This window comes from Rhinoderma darwinii, chromosome 2, assembly GCF_050947455.1.
Source record: "Rhinoderma darwinii isolate aRhiDar2 chromosome 2, aRhiDar2.hap1, whole genome shotgun sequence".
NCBI classification, from domain to species: domain Eukaryota; kingdom Metazoa; phylum Chordata; class Amphibia; order Anura; family Rhinodermatidae; genus Rhinoderma; species Rhinoderma darwinii.
In genome coordinates this window covers 293,936,413-293,955,285 of record NC_134688.1, presented here as the reverse complement: position 1 = coordinate 293,955,285, position 18,873 = coordinate 293,936,413, and the positions used below count along the sequence as shown (strand labels likewise).

The following is an 18,873-nucleotide window of genomic DNA, read 5'->3' as shown; positions in this document are numbered from 1 at the left end:
TTATCGCTTTGGGTGTGCTCTATTTGTATATGTGCTCTTTTTCTTTCTTCTCACATACTCAACTTGCACATTTCTGTAGCACCCCAATTTGTTATATCTAACTAGTAATATCTATGTAGTGATGCCCGTATATCACACAACCAGTATGCTTATAAGTAGTAAACTAAAGCATTGTGTATATAATAACTGCATTTCAACAACTGGAAACGTAACTTGGGTTTGCCAAAACTATTACTGAAAGATATCATTAATTGAAAGACGAAAATATACAAGCTACTTGTACTTTTATGCACGCTTTATTTTCTAAACAGATATAATGCAAAGGTCATTCAAAGAAACACCAGCAAGATTATATATTACAAATATATTTATTTTATGCAATGCAAGAGCTAACAGACATATTATATATGAGGAAATTTTATACTCTTTCAATTAAAGCTGACATGGATAGAAATAGAGGCTGAGAACACAACTTGTCATGGTCACTCAAAACAATATTCGGTCTACATCATGAGCCACGTTGTAAGAAAATTGTGTGACCATAAGAAGCCATGGCAAAGCCTATAGTATAGAAATAATCCTAGAAAGCTGAATAAAAATAAATTAAGTCCCTGAGAATAAAGAATTAATTACAAATGAATCTTAAGATCAGTTCCTTCCACTGTCAATCAGTTGGATATTCAGAAGAGCTTAACAGACAGATATGCCAGCAGGGAGCTGGCCAGAAAGGTCCAGGAGGATTCAACTAGATGGAGAAAACCCAAAAAGATAGTTAGAAAAAGTTTGTTTCCCATTTTTATTATTCTTGTGTTTCTAATGCTTTTTGAGTCAACATTTACTTTGGAGCATGAGTGTGAAAGATTCAGAATTTTAACAAGCTTTCTAATTGTGTGGCATTATTTCTTATTATTGGCACCATTCTCAAAACTACAGCCATGTCAACTGCAACAAGACCCTGAGGATAAGGAGGCAACTCAAATCCAGAAATGTTCTTATTTGTGGTGCCATTTTGATGTCTAGCTGTACTAAACGCAGAAGATCTAATATATATCACTATCAACGAGGGATGGCCTTAGATTGAAAAGTGCAGTACCTGCTATTAATGCCTCCCCCTATGATGCATTATGTACAGTCATAAAGGGTACAAATAACTATACGATACAGTGCCCAAATAACAATGCTAGACAATTGCCAAACTGCCCAATTAATAAACTAGGAAATAAAGCAGCACCCTGTGCAGCAGCCTTTCCATACGTTCAGGAATCAAGTATAGGATCTGGAGTACAAGCATCGAGTACCTAGGCCATCAGGGTCAGCGGTGCCCGTTTCTGTAATAACATGTAATAAGACGTGCCCTGTTTAAAAAGAGGGGGGATTCCTCACTTTGCAATTGGGCTCTATGAAATCTAATTACACCCTTGATTGGCACTACCTGCATACGTAAAAATGTAGACTTTTTTTTAGGGGAGCATAATAATTCACAGTCTCCACAGAGTGTGGATTCACCACCCTAATCTGCATGCTGTACCCCATTATGTCTTTTATATGTTACTGCTTATGTATGAAGATTCACAAGCAGGACCATTGATGCATCTATATCACAACTCTCTCCTTGCAGTAACTACTCAAGTACTCCAACTGGCAATTCATGTTCACATTATCTATGCTGTTCCCTATAAATCAGGAAAGCATGTAATCCAATGCACCACAGCCGGAGAGGTCTAAAACTGCATGTAAAATGTTTCCTAAGCATGTTCATAGTTGTGATGTTCAGGATTATTGGCATTCCTAAACCATACTTAGGCTTTGGGTGGAATTCTAGGACACAACCTAGAGCATATACATGTCTTAGGTCTCCCAATAAAACAGGTACATTAGCTATAAGTATTGAATTTCGATATTTATGGTCAAACTAATTTTTATTATTTTTAAGTGTAAAGTAAGAAACTGTCATCAGCATCATATCCATAGCATAATAATACAAATGTGAACAAAAAACAGCAGAAATCAAAGTTATACGATCCAAAATGTCAAATTGTTTTCTGACAGAATAATAATAATAATAACATTAATATGCACATAAGAGCAATATGAAAAACAAAAGAAATAGGACAAACAAACAAATAGACGCACAGGACAATACAGGTCAGGCTCTGTTCACATCTGCGTTGGGGTCCCGTTCTAACGTTCCGTCAGAGCTTTCTGTCAGAACGGGACCCTGAACAGACACAAACTGACACAAACGGAAACCAGAGATTTCCGTTTCCATCACGATTGATTTCAATGGTGACGGATCTGGTGCCCATGGTTTCTGTTTGTCTCTGTTGTGCACCGGAACCGCCGTTTAGCTGGAAGCAATAGTGTAGTCGACTACGCTGTTGCTTCGGTATTGCTTCCGACAAAACGACCTCTGGTTTTCGTTTGCGTCTGTTCAGGGTCCCGTTCTGATGGAAAGCTCTGACGGAACGTCAGAACGGGACCCCAACGCAGATGTGAACGAGGCCTCAAAGACTACGACACAAAGAGGGGAAAGAAATATATGTGAAAAAAGTACAAACAAGGGTAGGGAAGAAGCAATGTCTAAATAAAATGACTTTAGATATTTAGACAAAACTAAATATTTTTGTAAACCAACATAGTAAATTTACCTGCATTAGATGCTGAGCTGCTATAGTCGTCTGAAAGCAATGTTAGAGATATTAATTTCTATAAACCATACATGGGTTCAATACAACTTACTTAAATATATCCAATAGGATATAATATTAATTATATATTAGGACTTTTTATTCCCACTGTCCAGCCAGTTGTCCTTGCAACATCACAATAGTTATCTTACTAGGTGTTCGAAAGGCATTTCAATCGGATATGAAGCTCTTATTGACCACCCAAATCTAAAATGTCCTATTAAAAATTGGATTTGTGTTTAGAATCATACTTAAAGCATACAGCAAATTTAAGGCAACTTGTATTTAGATGGTACTGTATATACCCCACCTTTAGATTTTCAAGAATATATCTGAACAATTGGAAGATTTTAGAAATGCAGAGGGAGACATCTGACATAAATAATGAAGTGCCTACATTTTTAACTTTTTGGGGGAATCAGTAGAAGTGGTGCCATTTTTTGTTTCATTGCGAGCCATTCCCAATCCTTTATCATGATCTTCCTGAAAAGTCTTACTAAACGTTTAAGCATTTTTTGCTTAATGCTGACATTTTCCGTTACAGATCTGTCACAGATTCTGCAGCAGCAGCAGTGTAAAAACCAGGCTGTACCAGAGCATGTAATATTATCTCTCAACAGAGTACACATTCTGTTTCTGTCTTTCTGGGGCGTATAGTGGCGCAAGCGTTGCTTACCTACAGTGAAGGAAATAAGTATTTGATCCCTTGCTGATTTTGTAAGTTTGCCCACTGTCAAAGACATGAACAGTCTAGAATTTTTAGGCTAGGTTAATTTTACCAGTGAGAGATAGATTATATTTTAAAAAAAACAGAAAATCACATTGTCAAAATTATATATATTTATTTGCATTGTGCACAGAGAAATAAGTATTTGATCCCTTTGGCAAACAAGACTTAATACTTGGTGGCAAAACCCTTGTTGGCAAGCACAGCAGTCAGACGTTTTTTGTAGTTGATGATGAGGTTTTCACACATGTTAGATGGAATTTTGGCCCACTCCTCTTTGCAGATCATCTGTAAATCATTAAGATTTCGAGGCTGTCGCTTGGCAACTCGGATCTTCAGCTCCCTCCATAAGTTTTCGATGGGATTAAGGTCTGGAGACTGGCTAGACCACTCCATGACCTTAATGTGCTTCTTTTTGAGCCACTCCTTTGTTGCCTTGGCTGTATGTTTCGGGTCATTGTCGTGCTGGAAGACCCAGCCACGAGCCATTTTTAATGTCCTGGTGGAGGGAAGGAGGTTGTCACTCAGGATTTGACGGTACATGGCTCCATCCATTCTCCCATTGATGCGGTGAAGTAGTCCTGTGCCCTTAGCAGAGAAACACCCCCAAAACATAATGTTTCGACCTCCATGCTTGACAGTGGGGACGGTGTTCTTTGGGTCATAGGCAGCATTTCTCTTCCTCCAAACACGGCGAGTTGAGTTAATGCCAAAGAGCTCAATTTTAGTCTCATCTGACCACAGCATCTTCTCCCAATCACTCTCAGAATCATCCAGATGTTCATTTGCAAACTTCAGATGGGCCTGTACATGTGCCTTCTTGAGCATGGGGACCTTGCGGGCACTGCAGGATTTTAATCCATTACGGCGTAATGTGTTACCAATGGTTTTCTTGGTGACTGTGGTCCCAGCTGCCTTAAGATCATTAACAAGTTCCCCCCGTGTAGTTTTCGGCTGAGCTCTCACCTTCCTCAGGATCAAGGATACCCCACGAGGTGAGGTTTTGCATGGAGCCCCAGATCGATGTCGATTGACAGTCATTTTGTATGTCTTCCATTTTCTTACTATTGCACCAACAGTTGTCTCCTTCTCACCCAGCATCTTACTTATGGTTTGTAGCCCATTCCAGCCTTGTGCAGGTCTATGATCTTGTCCCTGACATCCTTAGAAAGCTCTTTGGTCTTGCCCATGTTGTAGAGGTTAGAGTCAGACTGATTAATTGAGTCTGTGGACAGGGGTCTTTTATACAGGTGACCATGTAAGACGGCTGTCTTTAATGCAGGCACCAAGTTGATTTGGAGCGTGTAACTGGTCTGGAGGAGGCTGAACTCTTAATGGTTGGTAGGGGATCAAATACTTATTTCTCTGTGCACAATGCAAATAAATATATATAATTTTGACTATGTGATCTTCTGTTTTTTTTTTTTTATATAATCTATCTCTCACTGGTAAAATTAACCTAGCCTAAAAATTCTAGACTGTTCATGTCTTTGACAGTGGGCAAACTTACAAAATCAGCAAGGGATCAAATACTTATTTCCCTCACTGTATCTACCACCGTAATAAGCGGTTGTTTCAAATAGATTTTTTTGTATATTTCTTCCCTTTATATGATTCAGTTTATATTCCTATTCATATATTTTATAAACCTTTTATATATTATAGGGTGGAAAAAATACCACAAATTCCATGATGATGTTTGACTTGTATAATAATTGGCATAAAATTATAATCCGCTACAAAAATGATGATTGACTTTAGATTTTTCATAGATTAGTCCAGAAAATGTTTGATGTAACACAAGTAATATGTACATACCTAAGAAATTCAATGGGATTTGTAACATTGCTGTTCCATCATCACCGTTGGTTCGAACAGCATTACACTGCAAAGCATAAAACATGGCTGCTATCATGCTCTATACTAGATAACAGGAAATTCGGGTGAGAATGTTAATATCAGATACTGTGTAATAGAATCATTTTCTTACCCCAGTACATGTTGTATTTTTGTCACATAGTCTCACTTCACATGTAATGTAAACTAAAGGCTGTCCTTGAAATGCAAATGAATTAAATTTAATTCGAGACTCAACAGATACTCCATTCTCTTGCACCTCTGTAGTTATTCCCTGGTTGGCAGGACACCTATGAGATGAATAAATATTTTAACATAACTTATAGTGGGATTGCACAGATCAAAAACATTGAAAGATGCAATGCATGATAAATATCAACATATTATTTATAAACAGCAAAAGGATACATTATATATATATATATATATATATATATATATATATATATATAAAATTTAGTTATCATTATTATTATTAATAATAACACTTATATTATTATTATTTTTAATATTACACTTTTGCTACATATATATATATATATATATATATATATATAATAAGCATATATATATATATATATATATATATATATATATATATATATATATGCATGTGTGTGTGTATATATATATATATATATATATATATATATATATAGCAAAAGTATAATATTAAAAATAATAATAATATAATTGCTATTAATAATAATAATAATAATAATAATAATAATAATAATAATAATGATAATAATATGTGGACCCAAGGCCTGTTCAGCATAGTTTATATACACTAGTTAGTTTATTAAGTAGTTATGTACACTATGGGGCTAATTTAAAAATATTAAAATTGTGTCCATAGCAACCACTCATATCATATTTAAACCTCAGTGATGTGTACCAGTATAGCTTTGTTTAAATAGTGAAGATTTGAATATATACTTTTATAGCCCAAATTAAATTTATTCCAAAAAAGACACTGCAAATGTTTCCTTTATACATTCATTGTTTAGGACCTACAGAAAAATACAAAAACACACCCCAAACTGGGGTGTGTGAGCAAAGACTTAGTGTGCATTTAAACTGGACATATGCATGAGACAGATGTCAAACAGGTGCTCATTCTGGCCAAAACATATCTCCTCCAACCTCTCAGTAAACATGCACACTCAACTCAGCATGCATGTTTATTCTATGGGGAGGGGCAGGGAGACAAGCTAGAAACATCCAAAAAAGGTTTGGGATCAGAGGAAAGTAGGACATTTAAATTTTTTACTGATGAGTTAAACTTAAGCATTATTAAAGTCTACTGTGAAGTAAGAACGACATAAAAAATTCAAAGACAACATACCCTCCGCTCACAATTGCTACTTTGTTGACATTGTTGACATTATTATCGGGTGTAGAATAGCAGTTTTCTACTCTCAGAACAAATTTGTTTACATCTGAAACATCTGAGAATATTCCCAGGTACACATTTGATCCGACTGGAACATCTTCATTGTCCTTTATTGGAGTAGTGTATGCTTGATCCCAATATGCTGCCATTGTAGTGACTACTGAGCCTTCCCCATTTATTGAAATGTTGACAGTGCTGTAAATAAATATTTGTAAAATAAAGATTATACTCTTCCCATATTTTCCCGCAATGACTCGACAATTTGAACAAAATAAGTATTTGAACCTACTTTATTACAGAATTAATCGCAGTAGCCAGACTTGTTTGCATGGTCATATTGTAAGAGCAAGAGAAGGAGAAGTTGATGGGGTTGGCTGTAATAATGGTTGTGTTCTGAATTCCAATATGGAGCACGTTTGCATAATAAACTATTGAAGAATTAATCTAAAAACAAAATACATTGCAGCACATTATATCCTTAACATGTTGAAATACTATTTAATGTTTCACTTTAAAGAGAGTCTATTGCTAGGATGGATAAGGCAGATAATGCTTTTGCACTCGCTAAGAAAGCCACTGAGCACCCGATTACTGAACACCAGTTCACGGCACCAAAAGAAGGCACACCCACAAGGCAAACTAATTGTCCCGCTCGCTTGATTCCATGTGGCCACATCAACATTGCTTTAGTATATTAGTTGCTGTGAAGGACACTTAATATGCAAAGAGGCTTCCTTTTTCTTGCTTTATATACATCTCAGAAAATCATATTGGTAAAATTGATGATGTTAAAAAATCATTGATCTCCAGAATGAAGGACACTACAGAATGCATCAAAACCTTTATCACTACTCATAGATATCTGATACTGGAAATATGACCTAACATTCTAAGCAAACTGCCATTCATTGGAATTGATAATTGCCGAGAACGTTAGAGTTTCAGGAGCGAAAACCTTTGAGCAGTGGCAATGGGGTTTGGGTATTCTATAGTGTCTTGTCAATCTGGAATTTAGGTCAGAGATCACAACCTTTACCAATGCATCTATAAAATATCAGATAATTTCACAGTAGTAATGTCTTACTAACAATAGCAGTGCCTCTTTCAAGTATAAGTATATATTCTTACCGTCACTTCATTGCCACACCATCCTGTCTGTGGTAAAGCCTGGATACTCTGCATAGTCTTATTGCTGATAATCTTAGTATATGTATTAACACAGGAGTCAGAATTGTTATTTAACTGGAAAGTAGTGGAATTGTATCCAAGAGATTCAAGTAAGCATTTATCCAGGGTAACTGTCATTACACTGGCTTCACATGTTACAGTTGGAACAAGAGATGATGTGTCTAGAAAAGAATCATCATTATATTAGTATAAAAAAATTTCAGTGCATGTGTTCTGTAAGTATTTTTTAAGAAACAACCTTATCTAACTTTAATTGGATTTTTCAAGTTACAAAAGTCCAGTTGACTAGAGAAAAAAGTTGACCAACCCCGTTCATTTCAACGAGATCAGCCAACAATCTAATGTGTATGAGGACAGACTGTTCCCAATGTCTGCCGAGGAGGGAAAGATAGTATTTCAACATACGTTTCCCAAGAAGATAGGCAGCTGCCAGAGGTGTTTGGCATCAGCTTATCTCTCTCTCTCCCTATTGAAATGTATCTTTTAAATTCGAAATTATGTACGAAATTATATTACAGATATAAACTGCTCTTCAACAATGATATTTAAGTAATTAGGAGGAGAATAATAACAATTGGGGAATGTGTCTTCTCAAAATATCTGCGCAATCCATTGTTTTTATTTTGTTTTTTACAACTGGAATACAGATAACAGAAATCTTTCTCAATCCATTTAAACACAAAAAAAAGTAAAAAGAAACTGCCCATCAAAAAATATGTATTTCTGTCCCATAAGTCAATGAGGAAGGGGGAAGGTCCAGAGCGCTCGTGATCAGCTGTGATTTGTTTTGTTCTGTTAAAGACAGACAGCATGACTGAAAAAGTCTGACACATCTTGAGTATTAACAAAGTGCCTGTTGACCATAGTGATAAAAGAAAAACCCTGACAGAACTGGTGCAAACTGAAGCAACCAATGAATTCTCTAATTAATATGAATGGGATCCATCAGCAGATCCATCCAAATTTGTTGTTTTAATAAAATATGTGTAAAATAAACACCACTGGGGAAAAACTACAGAAAACAATACATTTATGATTTTGAACCACAGTCACCATACACTTTTGGAGGGCACTTACTCATTCCACTATAGAGAGAAGTGTTACAGCCACAGGTTGCTACTTTACTAATATTTTTGCAAATTTCATCATTCTGACATGAGGGGTTGCAGAGCAGTGTATCTGTAAAAGAAAACAATAGAGAATACTTTTTTTTAAAAAGCTGTAACATATACAGGGCTGTTTGTGTACTGACCACTAATATCCCCTAGAAACATATTTTAAACCAAGTCTTATATTACCTGTACAGCAATTGTCTGCCGAGGACCAGTAGTAATCTGTAGGACAACAAATGTTGGTCCCCACACCAGCGCACTCAGTGGTTGGAACACATGTGATTGTGGGGTCGTCAATGCATGAACATCCATTGTCTAATGTACAGGAACCACTACCACCTGCACAGTTTTTGCACAATATTGTGTCAGGGGGAGATAGATCTAGAAAATAAGTAATTTTGAGTTGTAAGTAGTCCATGCAAGCTGTTCATTAGCTATTGTAACTAGTATCAGACAGGGATACCAATGAAGAGGCATGTTTAGCATTCCAGTCAATGCATGTATCTATAGCTTTGCAATGCTGCTGTTCTTTATTGGGGAAAACGCTTAGATCACCGTTTTAACCCATGCAAACATTTATTTAAAATCAATGTTGGTGAATAATCTGTTGGATAATAATTTAAACACAGAATGTTAACCACGGTCATTCTTACTGAATAGCATGTGTAACATTGACCATGACTATGAAAACAACCCCATTAGTTATAACTTTGCAAAAACTCTAATCAGTTATTTAAAACTTTATAAAACATATCCATGTAATTAAATGTATTATTATTTTTCCGTCAGTCTATACATTGTTTTTTTTTTTTCTTTACTTGTTTAATGAAAGACTAATTCATAATAATATATGATGGAATATATTCCTTTACAATTTTTTATTATTTTAATGTAACATATAACCAATTACTTACTGTAGCATAAGTATGCCTCTCCTGTATAAAGAGAAAAGAAAATTTAGATATATGAAAATTATGCAAAGATATGCACAAATTCTAATCTAAATGACTTAACTCTTTAATCACACTATCCTATAGAAGAATGAATAAGAAGCCCACTTAATCCTGTGCTACACAGGGGCTTTATCAACACTACTTGCTATCAGTGAACCAAGTATAGTTCATATTATATACATATATATATATATATATTACTTTACAGAATAGATAGTGACTATATAGCCTTTAAAAGATTTTGTGAATTTCATTCTCACAGTGTTATAAATCAAAAATAGAAAAATGTAATATAAATAGATAGAAAAAATCTGGGTGTGGTGGGGTTCTCTTTATACTTTCTATATCATAATCCTTTTGCATGGATCATTTAATACAAAGTGTGGCGTAACTATTGCCTAAGTGGCTACTACGGGGCTTGGGGGGTATCGGGGGTCCCAGGACCGGCATCACTTTTAATTGTATCCGGGTCCTTACGAGACCTACAGTTGAGAACAACTCCATCAATCACTCTGTGTCCCACTCTGATGCAGGCAATCGCGATGCAGTGACATCATCGTGCCTGCCTGCGCCGAGCCACAGGCCAGAAGTCGGCCCACTCTGTTCATTGTGGAAACAGAGCTAGGTGAGTGGAATCATTTTTATGAATTTAAGCGGCACTATTTCTGTGTGGAAAGGCACTATTGAAACATCACACTATGTGGGGGGCACTAATGGGTCATTATTACTGTGATAGGCACTAAATGGGCACAAATACTGTGTGGGGACACTAAGGGGGCATCCTTTCTGTGTGTGAGAAGTACTAAGGGGGCATTATAACTGTTAGTGGGGAACTAAGTGGGCATTATTGCTGTGAGGGAACTAAAGGGGCATTCTTACTATGTGAGGGGCACTAAGGGGTCATTATTACTGTGAGGGAGCACTAAGTGTCATTATCATTGTGTGGGGCACTATTACTGTGTGCCACACAAAAAAGGCACTATAAAAGTGTGCGGGGTATAAAGGGGCTTTATTACTGTGTCGGGCCAGAGGTGGGAACTATTACTGTGTGGGGGCACTAAGGGGTCACTGTTAGAGCATGGGGCACTAACTGTTTGCCACTGTTATTTTTATGGGCACTATCTGTGTTGCAGCAGTAAGACCTTGTTAAGGGCGGAAGCAGGATGGGAAGTTTCTGTACAGGGTAAGGATGTGCTGGTAAAGTGAAGCACTAAAGACATCTGGGCAGCAAACTCTGTACAGATGAGTCATGGCCGGGAGAAGTTGTCATGGCAGTCTGGGTCGGATGGAGAGAAAAAGGAAAATGAACAACTCCAATCAGAGAAGACATCACCTGTGAGTCACTGAATATAATTGTACTTTACTGCGTGATTATACTCTTCAAAGTGCTTGTGTAGTCCTGGTTTGTGACCACTATATAGTAATATTATTTCTTATATTGGTCTTTGTGGTAGTTATATGTGGTTATGGTGTGAAGCTATTATTTGTTCCTTGTATAGTGGTATTAACTAGAGATGAGCAAATTTCTCGAATTTCATTTCGGTTTCGATTCAATTATATTGGCTCTCTGACTCGATTTGAATAAAATCTTAAAACACTTTAATGTTTCAACCCCCAAGAAACCAGAGTTTTTCACTGTAATACTTCATTAGCGAGCCTTTCAGACTCCATAATGAATCCCTTCTTGAGAAGCTGTGGTCCAAATATGTTAAGAAGATGACAGGCTGGTGGTAAGTAAACATACATCCATTCAGCACTTCTGCTTCTCACTGGCAGGTAGATGAAGATTTGGGCGACCTGGAACTTGTCACATTCAAAACTGGTCGCTAAGTTGTTATGCTGTGTGGTAAATTTCTGCTCAAATTGCGGGTTCTCCTTTCAAAAGCTGATCTTAGGAGTCCCTGTTTTCAGCTGATATAAGCAGGGAAACTGCACAGTAAATATAATTTCCCCTGCATGACCAAATGCAGCACAATGGGCCCATTGCAAACCAACTATGGAGTCCATAGTTCTCAACCTATGCTTGTGTCCTCCAGATGGATGAACCAAGTGCTGATCAGGAGGACGCCCTCTATTAGTTCAACTTATTACAATATCAATACTGATATTGATACTGTCTCTCAAACTGTGATTTTTGTACTTGGCTGTAAATAGCATAGGTGGTATTTTATAAAGTTCAGGTTATCAACTGCAGTCTTTTTATGCTAATGGACCACATAAAAACATATAAATAAAAAAAATCACACTAACAAGACTCTTAGGGTTACTTCACACGTAGCGTAAATACTGCAGACTTTCCATCCGGATTTTCTGTGTGAAAAATCTGCAGCGTGTTCGAAAGATAAATTCATTTGCTGAGAATTGAAGATCCCTACAGCAAGCCTATTTCTGCACATCATTTGTGCTGGTTTTTCTGCAGTGTGTGGATGAGATTTATTGAAATCTCATCCACTTTGTGGCTACTGTTATACATTGCATCATTTCTGTGCAGAAAATCTGGACCAAAACTCTGCAGTGTTTACGCTACATGTGAACTTACTCTTATAGTGTTTTTCTTAAGGAAATGTGAATTGGCTTATTTTGTGTACATGAAAACTTTTTGTTATTTCATAGGGATAGACATAAACTACTAGTCAATGTGAGTATACAATATTTATATACACTTTTTAAAGGTTTGTTAAATCTGCAGTATATAAATATGATTTAGTTCAAGGTAAAGAGCAAAAAATGTCTGTAAGTAACATCTATGCAATACTAAACATCCACCCAAGTGAGAACAATTATAATATTAAGATGATACCCAAGTATGGAGGATTCTAAAATAAGCATACCTTTCTGTATAAAGACAGCTGCAAGCACTAGGATATATAGGAAAATCATGTTGAATTGTTGTCTCTTCTAGCTGGATATCTTTATGGTCACAATATCTGTCAAGTAGAACATTCGGTGATATTGTGACATTATATAGGAAGAAGTGGGAGGGGGAGTTCCATTGAATAAGCACGCTGATTGACATCTAATTGGAGACAATTTGTAAGGAAAAAAAGGATACTTTAGAAGAGGTGCGGTATGTTTTCTTAGTGTATAACAACATGCGCGTCAAAATTCATTTGGAGGATGTGATGAGAGAAGAGGTAATACAAGGGTCAGGATAGGTTGCCTTTTATATGTACTAAAATAACACAAAAAAAATATCTTCATGCAACTATTCATAGCGGAATCTATAAAGGATTTCATTTGTTAGATCATCTGACAATTATCTAATCCTATTAAGTGTGCAAGCATTGTTTGTCAAGGTGGTCAGAATAGGTGGCATATAATACTGTAGCTGCAGATACATACATTGGGTAAGAAGAGGTGGCTTATAGCACTGTAGAAGCAGAAGCATACATAGGAGCAATAATAAGTGGCATATAGTCCTTTATAAGAGGATACATACATAGGTGAACTATAAGGTGGGCCTATGATACTGAAAAAGCAGATACATGTGTGGAGGCAAGACGATGTGTGTCTATAGTACTGTAAAACAGATACATACATGGGATAAAAAGAAGCAGAAACATATATTAGGTAGAGGGCCGGCCTTAGGTTGGATGGCGCCCTGTGCGGGACTCTCTATTGCCGCCCCCTACACAGACATGAATATATAGCCCTACAGACACATATACAAACATACACACGCACACACACACACACACACACACACACACACACACACACACACACACACACACACACACACACACACACAGATAGATACACAGACAGGAACATATACAAATACATAAAAGGCACATATGTACAAGCAAAAAGACACATTCACAAACAGACCCATATATACCCAGTACAGATAATGTAGTAAATTTCACATGCAGTTCTATGTAACATCACAGATAACACAGTGATAACTCTCTGAGTACAGGTAATGTAGTAGATTTGACGTGCAGCCCTATCTAACACCACAGATAACACACAGTAATAACTGAGTACATACAATGTAGTAGACATTACCTGCAGTCCTATGTAACAACACAGATAACACAGTGATAACTCTCTGAGTACAGATAATGTAGTAGATGTTTCCTGCAGTCCTGTGTAACACCACAGATAAAACGGTGCTAACTCTATGAGTACAGATAATGTAGTAGATGTTATCTGCAGTCCTATGTAACACCACAGATAACACAGTGATAACTCTCTGAGTACAGATAATGTAGTAGATGATAACTATACCCACAGACACATATAAACACACACCGAGGCATATATATAAGGGCAGCAGAGTATATAAGGAGTAGCAGGGTATATAGGGGTCAGCAGGGTCTATAGGGGTCAGCAGGGTATATAAGGGGCAGCAGAGTATATAGGGACAGCAGGGTATATAAGTGGCAGCAGGGTACATAGGGGAATCAGGTTATATAGGGGCAGCAGGATATATAGGGGACATAAGGGTATATAGGGGAAGCAGGGTATATAGGGGCAGCAGGATATATATAGGGGCAGCAGGATATATAAGGGCAGCAGGATATATAGGGGACATAAGGGTATATAGAGGCAGCAGGGTATATAAAGGGCAGCAGGATATATAGGGGACAGAAGGGTATATAGGGGCAGAAGGGTATATAGGGGCAGCAGGGTATATAGGAGGAAGCAGGGTATAGAGGAGGCAGCACAGATATCTGCATTGTATCTGTTCTACTTTAATATTGAACACACTTCTACAAAGAGACATAAACACATATAGAGACACACACACACACACACACACACACACACACACACACACACAAACACAGAGACACATACTGTATACACAGAGACACATAATGTATACACACAGATACACACACTGTACACCCACTACACACATATACACACAGACACACATGGACACTCTCCATGTCTCCTTGCTGACAGGATCACAGGTTTTTGCAGGATGGGCTGTGGGTGGAGCTTCCTCCTCTGCTCCTCGGCTGTTATTTACTCCATGTGTTTAACAGCAGAGCACAGAGTAGAGGCAGAGCCCAGTGACGCCCCCTACATGCTGGGAGGATGCAGCACACTGTGCGCTCGCACAGCTCTAAGGCCAGCCTTGATTGGGTATGAAGAGGTTGTCTATAGTACTGTAAAAGCAGATGCATACATAGGGGCAAGAGAAGTAGCCTATAGTCTTGTAGAAGCAGATACATGTGCACACCGCAAAATACAAAACAAACAGCATAATATGTGCTGACCGGCATTAAGAAATACTTGAAGCAATTTATATACCTGAGGACGCTCCCCTGTATCACAGGGGCGCAGAAACGCGTAGGGAAACTTGCTTACCTTTGGCAAACAGACCAATGTTATAATTCTTAGGGCCTTTTTGGAGTGTAGAAGTGGTACATGTTTGTTACTATTGTATCTTAGACATCTCAATAAAGGCTTGGTAATTCTGTATCGCTCTGGCAAACAGACCAGTAGTTTGGTTTACTACTCCTGTTCAGTGTCGCATTGATATATGAGCTTAGCAAATTTTGAACTATTATATTTCAGACACTCTACTTAGGACCTATGATCTGTGTTGCCAAGCCTGTACTCAGATTCTTTGGCATTAGTGCCCATTTTTTAGATTACCACAAATAAAAATATTTTTAAACGTTTACACAGGCAGTAAAATTCTTATTAACAAATTCAAACGTATACCTATTACACTGCATTCTTGGAATATACAGATACATATGTAGGTGCAAGAAGAGGTGGGCCTGTGGTACTGCTAAAGTAGATACATACATGGATGCAAGACGAGGTGGGCCTATACTACTGTAAAACAAATACATACATAGGATAATAGGTGGCCTATATACTAAAAAAGCAGATACATGTGGGTAAGAAGAGGTAGCCTTTAATTCTGTAGAAGCAGATATATAAAGTGTATGGAGGTAAGAAGAGGTGGCGCACAGTCCTGAGGTAACAGATACATACATATAGGAAGAAGACGTTACCTATAGTACTGTAGAAACATATATATATACATGGAGCACAAAGTACTGAAGAAAAACCTACATACATGTGGTAAGAAGAGGTTGCCTATAGTACTGTAACAACAGATACATACATGGGGGCAGGGGCGTAACTAGGAAAGACTGGGCCCCATAGCAAACTTTTGACTGGGGCCCCCCCTCTGCTGGGTATCACACAACCCCCCCCCCCTTGTAGATAGTGCCTCCCTATAGATTCCACCACACAGCGCCCCCCTATAGATAGCACCATACACAGCCCCTGCAGATAACGCCATACAGCCCCCCTGTAGATAACGCCATACAGACTCCCTCTGTAGATAACGCCATACAGCCCCCCTGTAGATAACGCCATACAGCCCCCCTGTAGATAACGCCATACAGCCCCCCCTGTAGATAACGCTATATAGCCCCCCCCCCCAAAAAAAAAACGTCCTATAGTTTGTCCTACAAAAGACATGCATCCCCTATCCACAGGATAGGGGATACATGTGTGATCACTGGCAGCGATAAGGAGAACGGGGGACCGAAAGTCCCCCGAAGTTCTCCATGACTAACCTCGGACTTCCGGCGTCTGCGCAGTTCAATAAAAATGAAAGGAGCGCTGGTCACGCATGCGCACAAGCGCGACCGGCGCTCCATTCATTTCTACGGAGCTGCCGACACAGACCCCGGAAGTCCGAGGTTTGTCATGGAGAACTTAGGGGGGACTTTCGGTCCCCCGTTCTCCTCATCGCTGCCAGCGATCACACATGTATCCCCTATCCTGTGGATAGGGGATACATGTCTTATGTAGGAACAACCCCTTCAGTGGCGTCGCGCTGTAGCAGCCATAGCGGCTGCTAGCGGAGCCTGCGGCCATGGGAGGGGGCCGTGCCGGCGGGTGGCACGGGCCCCCTCATGCTGCAGGCCCTGTAGAAGTCGCTACGGCTGCTATAGCGGTAGTTACGCCACTGCGTATAAGTTTGTACGGCGTAAAACTACAGCTCCCAGCATGGCCGGAACAATGGTAAGGATATGCTGGGAGATGCGGTTTCACAAAAAAAATCCTATCACCATCATCTCGCTGCAGATCATACAGTGACTACAATACTGATTAGAGGCAGAATAAACATTTACATTAAGTGACTCACCGGTGACGTCTCAGATTCTAGTTCTTTTCTTCTCCCTCCGGTTCAGACATCTATGATGGATTTCTCCCGGCCATGACCCATTTCTGCAGTTTTCCGTTTAGATGTCTTCAGCTTCTCACTTTTAAAACATTTCTGCACCTATAAAACGAAGTTAAAATTCTCAACACATCTAAATATAACTGTCACAAACACACAACATGTCCCCTGTAGATAGTGACCTACATAGAAGCCCCTGTAGATAGTGCCCACATATGGACTCCAGAGCTGCAAGGCAATAGTGCTAACCACTGAGCCACCGTGCTGCCCTACATATAGCTTCCCCTATAGTTAGTGCTCCACGTATAGCCCACCTCTGTATATAGTGTCTCACATATAGCTCCCCCTGTATATAGTGTCCCACATATAGCCCACCCCTGTAGACTGTGCACTACATATAGCCACCCTGTTGCTAGTGCCCCACAGGTAACCCACCCCTGTATATAGTGTCCCACATATAGACCCCCCTGTATATAGTGGCCCACATATAGACCCCCCTGTATATAGTGGCCCACATATGGACCCCCCCTGTATATAGTGGCCCACATATAGAGCCCCCTGTATATAATGGCCCACATATAGAGCCCCCTGTATATAGTGGCCCACACCCCCACATATAGACCCCCCTGTATATAATGGCCCACATATAGAGCCCCCTGTATATAATGGCCCACACCCCCACATATAGACCCCCCCTGTAGCTACTGCCCCACATATAGACCCCCTATATATAATAGCCCACATAAAGATGACCCCCCCCCCCCCCCCATAGATAATGCCATTCACATTTTTATGAGGGGAAAAAAACCAAAATCTTGACATACTCACATTCTCCGGTTCCCACGCTGTTCACTGGCGATGCAGACATGCTCTCTTCTGAGCATGTCTGCAGGAGTTGAACGAGCGTCCTCCAATGACGCTGATTGGCGGGGCAGAATGACTTGCCCCGCCAATCAGCACCTTCCAAGCATGGAAGCGGCGCGATGATGTCATCGCGCCGCTAGCCAATCAGTGTCATTGTAAGGCACTGGATGGTCAGGCACGGAACATGCCCGGCCATTCATGTATTTGGCTGCCGCTAGCACTGGGGCCCCCTCCGGTGCTAGCGACACCTACAGGCATGAGATGGCCTGTGTAAGGCTCGGCGTCGCGGGCCCCACAGTAGCGACGCTACCGCTGTAGTAGCCATAACGGCTGCTAGCGGCGCCACCGGGCCCCCTCAAGCCCCGGGCCCCGTAGCAGCCGCTACTGCTGCTACCGCGGTAGTTACGCCACTGCATGGGGGTAGAAAAGGTGCCCATAATACTGTAGAAGCATATACATACAATACATGGCGATAAGAAGAGGAGGCTTAAAGTACTGTTCAAACAGATACATACAGTACAGTATATGGGGAAGAAGAGGTTCCCTATAGTACTGTAGAAACAGATAACTATATGGAGGTAAGAAGGGGTGGCCTAGAGTACTGAAAAAGCAGATATATATACATGAGGATAAGAAGGGTGGCCTTTAGTACTTCAAAAGCATACAAACGTGCGGGTAAGAAGAGGTGGCCCTTAGTACTGTAGAAACAGATTTATACATGGGGATAAGAAGGGGTGGCCTTATTAAGTGCCGCAGAAGCAAATCCATACATGTGGGTAAGAAGAAGTGGCCTATAGTAATGTAGAAACAGATACATAAATATGGAGAGGAAATTAGAGATATAATCAATAATTATTGGCTTGGTATCCAATTGGTATCCATATGTTCTCCCAAAATAGTCAGAGCTATGACAATTGCCTG

General features: G+C 39.3%; 1 protein-coding gene across 1 annotated transcript; it reads right to left on the bottom strand.

Annotated features, from left to right (window-relative positions):
* Positions 1-680: 680 nt before the first annotated feature.
* On the bottom strand, positions 681-12,800 carry LOC142741196 (pancreatic secretory granule membrane major glycoprotein GP2-like). The gene is made up of 11 exons (XM_075850588.1): positions 12,752-12,800; positions 9,882-9,902; positions 9,154-9,348; positions 8,933-9,034; positions 7,796-8,016; positions 6,957-7,111; positions 6,620-6,862; positions 5,405-5,561; positions 5,233-5,299; positions 2,649-2,678; positions 681-745 (listed from the first exon to the last, which is right to left on the bottom strand). Exons 1-11 carry the CDS (start codon positions 12,798-12,800, stop codon positions 681-683), a joined length of 1,305 nt encoding a protein of 434 aa, XP_075706703.1.
* Positions 12,801-18,873: the final 6,073 nt, after the last annotated feature.

Bases quoted from the DNA above. Each gene is read 5' to 3' on its own strand.
- LOC142741196 (XM_075850588.1), bottom strand. From the start codon at position 12,800: ATGATTTTCCTATATATCCTAGTGCTTGCAGCTGTCTTTATACAGAAA. The intron at 9,035-9,153 runs GTAATATAAGAC...TTTCTTTTACAG, and splicing joins GGCAGACAATTGCTGTACAG to ATACACTGCTCTGCAACCCC. The intron at 6,863-6,956 runs GTAGGTTCAAAT...ATTTATTTACAG, and splicing joins GCGATTAATTCTGTAATAAA to CACTGTCAACATTTCAATAA.